The following is a 5950-nucleotide window of genomic DNA, read 5'->3' on the forward strand; positions in this document are numbered from 1 at the left end:
CCCCAATTTCATTTAAATAAAGAAAAAGGGAATAGGTTAGATGGGATTTTATTTAGAATAGAACCCCAATAACCTTTTTTCAAATTGTATTTGTTCATTCTAAATTAGTTTTAGTAGCTTGGGAAGCATTTCATTAATGTTTACTGGTACAAGCCGGAGGGTTCTGCTTGCCCGAAACTGTAGGCTGGACGTTAGCACAGGTGGAAGTAGTAGATCCTCCACCTCCCTTGTACACGAGATCAATGTCAGAAAGCACCACTTGTTGGCATGGTACACTCTTACTGCAAATAAGATTCATAGCTTCCTTTGTTGAAGAAGTGCCTCTAATTTTCTTGAAGCTAACATTGCTGATCTTAACTTTAGAGGGAGACTGAAAACAAAACAAGAAAGCCACCTAAGAATTCGATATTAGTATTTGTAATTTTTTTTACGTTTTTTTCCATCAAAAATTGCGTATATATTTGTGATGTTTATAATAACCTCATTTGAGCATTGACTGTTTGAGCAGTAGTTTTGATCAATGAGGACAGGATTGGCAACACTGTTCATGACAACATCCTTGAAATGTATATCAGAAGCAACTCTAGAAGTGGAAGCAGGCCATGTTTTGATTGTAACACCATTATCTGTATTGCTAAGTGTGGCACCAGTAACTCTGATTCCTGAAACAGGTTCTTCGTTCTAGTTCCTTCCTAGACTTCCAAAGCTAATACCATGGCCAGGTCCACATGTTTCTTGGTTAACAGTAATATCTTGGGCTCCATCACCAATGGAGATGCAATCATCACCTGTTCCAATATTAGCATTGGTAATGGTGATTTGAGATGAACGTCCCACGTGGATTCCATCGGTGTTAGGGCTATCTGCGGGTGCAATTATGGTAACATGTTGGAATTGCAATTTCTTGCATTCCAAAAGGTGGAGTAGTTTCCTTCTCCATCACAACTTTCCTCCGAATCGGAATAAGATGAGTCTGAGTCACTTAGAGCTGTGGCATAGGCCTTACCCTTTAACTTCAAATAGTTGGGACATTCCTTTTTGAAGTGTCCATGTCCATTACACTCAAAACATGTGATTCCTTGAAAAGATTGGGAATCTCTACTATCTTTCCTCCAGAATTCTTTCTTCTCCTTCCCGGAACTCTGAAATTTTCCTTTGTCACCAAATTTCCCATCGTTTTTGAGTTTCAAGAATTTCCGGAAGTTCTTTACAAGATACGCCACATCCTTATCTATTGCATCCTCTTTAGAAGAATCATGAGACACCACTCTCTCATCAATCGTTTTAAGAGCAAGAGATTTGCTCTTCTTCTGCATAGGTAGTGACAATTCGTATGTCTACAATGACCCGACTAGCTCTTGAACTCTGATGTCGTCAAGATCCTTGCTCTCTTCAATGGTCGTTACTTTGGCACGAACACTTTCTGGTAGTGACCGAAGGATCTTCCTTACAACTTTAGAATCCTCCGTCTTTTCCCCCAAATTAAACTTGCTGACGACCACCTCGTTCAGCTTACTATAAAAAGAGTCAAAAGACTCATCCTCATTCAGCTTACTATAAAAAGAGTCAAAAGACTTATCCTCGCTCATCTTGAGCTCCTCAAAGCGAGTGACCAACATCGAAGTTTGGTGTCCTTCACCTTCTTAGTCCCTTCATAAGTTGTCTCTAGAATTTCCCATGCTTCCTTAGCAATGGTGATATGTGAAATCTTGTGAAATTCTTCTGGAGAGACATCACAGAAAATGGCATTCAAGGCTTTGCTATTTGCATTAGCCGCTGTAAGTGCTACCTTATCCCAGGTGGATTTGGCAGCCTTTGGCTTAGTCTAACCAATTTCAACTGCATCCCACACAGCATCATCAATAGAACATTAAAATGCCTTCATTCGGACTTCCCAAGAAGCATAATTATTACCATAAAAAAATGGTGGTACATTAAGAGATTGAGACCAATCCATCTCAATGTAGGGTCAGAGATTACACTTAGGTATTTAAACCACAACAAGTGTACTTGCTCTGATACCAATTGAAAGTTCAAATAGCGTTGAAAACACTATGAACGTTTAGACCCCCAATTACGAAATATCAATTCAAGCTTATTATCAAACAATTAATGTGCAGAACATGAACATAAGCCAAACACAAAATTGATAATTAATCTAAGCCAATTATAATTACATCCACGGCAAAAAATAAAAGGCAAAGATAAAGAAAGAGAGATGCAAATACAAGGACAACACGCGATGTGTTATCGAAGAGGAAACCAAAGCCCTCGGCGTAAAACCTCTCCGCTGCGCTCCAAGCGGTAATAATCCACTAGAAAATGTAGTTGGAATACATGAACAGCAATAGACCCTCCAAGCCTAATCTACCCAAGTACCTAAGCCATCCAAACTTCTTGCTCCAACGAGGTTGCGCCGAACCTTTTTCTTTTCTAGCTTACCGGATTCTGCTATAAACCAAAGCATCAACCAATAGTCATTGGTCACTTCCAAACTACTTCCCTTAGCACCAAATGTACCTTCTCATAGACGTGGGTGTGATAAGAAAAGGATTTTGGTCAAGAACCTCTCAAGGATGTATCAATGGAGAGGAATAGAGTAGAGGAATTTGAAGAGTCTCTTAGTGAAGATTGGGGATGAGGCAATCTTATTTTGCTCTAGGGTTTCTCTCACAAAATTCTCTCTTGAAACTCTCTACATTTTGTGGGTAAAAAGGTCTATATATAGTGGTGTGTGTTTGGAATATGAAAAGTCAGTTTTTGCCAAGCAGGGTAAGTTAGCGACTTGTCTAAGTCGCGAGTTCAAGTCACGAGGTAACGACCTGGCCAGCCTAGGACTTTTGTCCTGTAGTACGACAGCTGGCGTGACCCTTCACCTTCCCACATGCTTCTCACGTGCACAACATTTGGCGGCTTGCAAGCCGCGAGTCAGTCGCGAGTCCTAGCCGTGAGTCTCTGCTTCTTTGCACAAAGATGAGCAATTCTTCACACTCTCTTCACACACTACTCTTACATGAATCCCACCTAAATACAGGGTTACTAAGTGCTAAATTACAAACAAATTGACACGAAATAAAGCCAACTAGATGGTTGGTAAATTTCAACCTTACAGTGATACATTAACTTACATGTAAGGTTTATGTACTTCTCAAAAAATTAAAAAATTAAAATAAAAAAGCTTGTATAAGGTTATGTAAAATTGGTAATATCACACTTATCAATAGCATTGCCCTATAAAAATATGAAAAGTTTTTGGCTCTAGTATTGTCAAAATACTAAAACTACTACAAATTTTACTATAAAAAATTACAAATTGAGATGAGAATGAATATGATTGGTACTGCATATTCGGTCCACAAGGAACTTGGGAAGGAAACCATATCTTTCAAGGTATAACAAAAATTCATCCTAAATTTAGAAGCCTTTTGCACTAACGAAAAAATGAAAAAAAAAATAAAATAAAATAAAATAAAAAAAAGGAAGAAGAAGAAGAAACCTATTGAATGTTATGACTCGTGTGGATGTTGGATAGTGCTTCAATTCTTAATACAAACTTATTAATTCATTTAAATTTTTTGTTTCTCATGCTAAGCAAGGCTATTTTGGTGTGATGGACCTCTAGATGATAAAAATCTATCAATAAAGATGATGTTGTAATCAATTGTGATGTTCATGTGATTTATATGTTGAAAGAGAAATGGCAAAGTGTGGTTCAAGTTTTTAAGTATACAGTATAAGCAGAGATTCAAACATATGCATGTATATTGATTACCAATAAATAATAATAAAAAGTCAAAACTCAAAGAGAGTCAAGAATATGACAACAATACAGACACCATCACAATCTAGATATATTTAAGCTGATAAAATTTTTTTTGCACTTCTTTCAAGTTTTCATTGAAATAACATGTTGAATTGTTCTTAAATCAATCACTTAGTTTGAGCTTCACTTTAGTTGCAACCAAATATTTGTGGGCAGACTTTCAGGGCTTCATGCACATAATTTTTTTTCTATTATGCTATAGATTTTGAAAGCCAATTTATCAAACTACAAAAGCACTCTGTGACAACATATTGATTCATATTTGTTTGTACATTTAGGGTAAAAGTCACAAGTAGTGTCAAGATAAATAAGTAATTTTTTTTGGCAAGACATAAAAGAAAAATGTAGTAGTAGTAGCAGTACTAAAAAAAAGTTTGTAAGGCCAGCAAAACTTGATGCTAAGAAAGGTTTCAAATAATATGTAAATCTATCATCATTCAAGTGTTTCTTCTTCCCCCCCCCCCCCCCCCCCCCCCTTTTCTGGGGATAGGAAATTATGGCTTGTTCAAGCATAGGTGGGTAAATAAAAAGACATGTAAAAGGCAGTTTGTGTAAAGAATGACGGAATTAGAAAATTTTACTGTAAAGCTAATAATAGCATGTCATTAGGGAATGATTCCTACACTTAACTATACTATTTGCTATTAGTCTTAAATTCTGTCATATCCTCAACAACCAATGTCTTGGCTTGGTAAGAGCCGTAGCCCCTTCTATTGCCATGACTCTCTTAGAGGCATAGTTCTTCCATGCAAAGAGTCTATTTCTGAACCACCTTTAAGTTGGGTTTTGGCTTAGTATCACCACCTCTTTTGAACCACCTTATTTGTTAGGCTTAGAATGCACTTTTACTCCAAATCATATCATTGAAACTACCATATATCTAGAGCAAAAGAAGGTTATGATGATGAGACCTCTATCATTTTCCTTACTACTTTGGAAGTTTGTATATGTCTTGTATATCTCTTACTATACCTAATTTGCTAGTTTCTTGGAGTAGATGCTAAAAGTTATAACCATGGTATTCTAAACGAGTGTATTTATAAAAATAAATATTTCCCAGTAACCATCGCTACTTCATAATTTGATTAATATGATTCATTTTGTCGCAAAAGTAGACTAATTTAACTACATCCAATCTCTTAACCCTTTTTCTTTTTTTATAGCATTTTGATAGTGTTACCAACCCTTTACTTGATTTCAGTTCTCCTTTGGAAAGCCTATTCTTAGAGGAGAAAAGCCTAGCTGTTGCAAACTCCTTCCAGTTCCATGTTGGAGGCATTGCCTTAAGTCAATGATAATTGAATACTCTAAGATTGTTGTGGATAAAGAAATTCTAAAGGGAGAGGAAACAGGGCTAGAGAAATATTTTAATGAGAACACAAAAATCTTGAAGAGCTTCCAAATCCTTTTTGGCGTCGTTGCTTAAATATTGTCAAGATCAAGAGGTTTAAAGGATCTTCATACAAAAAGATTTTTTTAAGAAATATTGTTCTTACAATGTAAGGCATTGTAAATCCACTCATAATCTATGACTTCTGGCTTGTCTAGTAGAACCTTGCTGCAAACATGTGTTATTTTTTTAGCCTATATGAATATTCTGATTGTTTGAATATTTTGTAAGACTACTATTGATACTTAGGAACCTATTAAATATGTTATTAGGTTAGAAATTCTAGCACTATGCCTCTTAAGCATGGTGTCTTTGTGGCAGCACTGCTAGTGATGCTGTTTCTATTCGAGTTATATCACCTGATGTTCTTATTACTTATGGCATATTAGAAGACTAGCATGCGATTTATTGAAATGGTAGGGTTACTCCCTTGGCTTTTAGTCCTTACTCTTTAAGTTAGAAATGATTCTCGTAAGCTTGATTAAAAGTAACTAGCCTTACTACATGCGTTTTGCACTTGCGATGATGCTTTTCAATTTTTATTTTTGGGGTTTACACGTTTTACTCATGGGAGTTTTATTTTATTTTTTATTTTAAGAAGAAGTTGTATTAGTACTTGACTACTAATGAGAGAGAGAAATGTGGAGGTGGGATAAAAATATTTCAGTGATAATAAAAAAAAAATGGTACGTTTGTGGAAAAAGGAAAAAAGTGTTTTTTTTTTTTTTTTTTTTTTT

At 35.8% G+C, this 5950-nt stretch overlaps 1 protein-coding gene across 1 annotated transcript; it reads right to left on the minus strand.

The window, feature by feature from the left end:
* Positions 1 to 133: 133 nt before the first annotated feature.
* LOC111989227 (exopolygalacturonase) lies at positions 134 to 1316 on the minus strand. The gene is made up of 4 exons (XM_065761645.1): positions 947 to 1316; positions 714 to 863; positions 481 to 626; positions 134 to 370 (listed from the first exon to the last, which is right to left on the minus strand). The coding sequence occupies exons 1-4, from the start codon at positions 1314 to 1316 to the stop codon at positions 134 to 136; spliced, it is 903 nt and encodes a 300-aa protein (XP_065617717.1).
* Between the last annotated feature and the right edge of the window lie 4634 nt (positions 1317 to 5950).

This window comes from Quercus suber, unplaced genomic scaffold (genome assembly GCF_002906115.3).
Source record: "Quercus suber isolate HL8 unplaced genomic scaffold, Cork oak 2.0 scaffold_424, whole genome shotgun sequence".
In the NCBI taxonomy this organism is placed as follows: Eukaryota; Viridiplantae; Streptophyta; class Magnoliopsida; order Fagales; family Fagaceae; genus Quercus; species Quercus suber.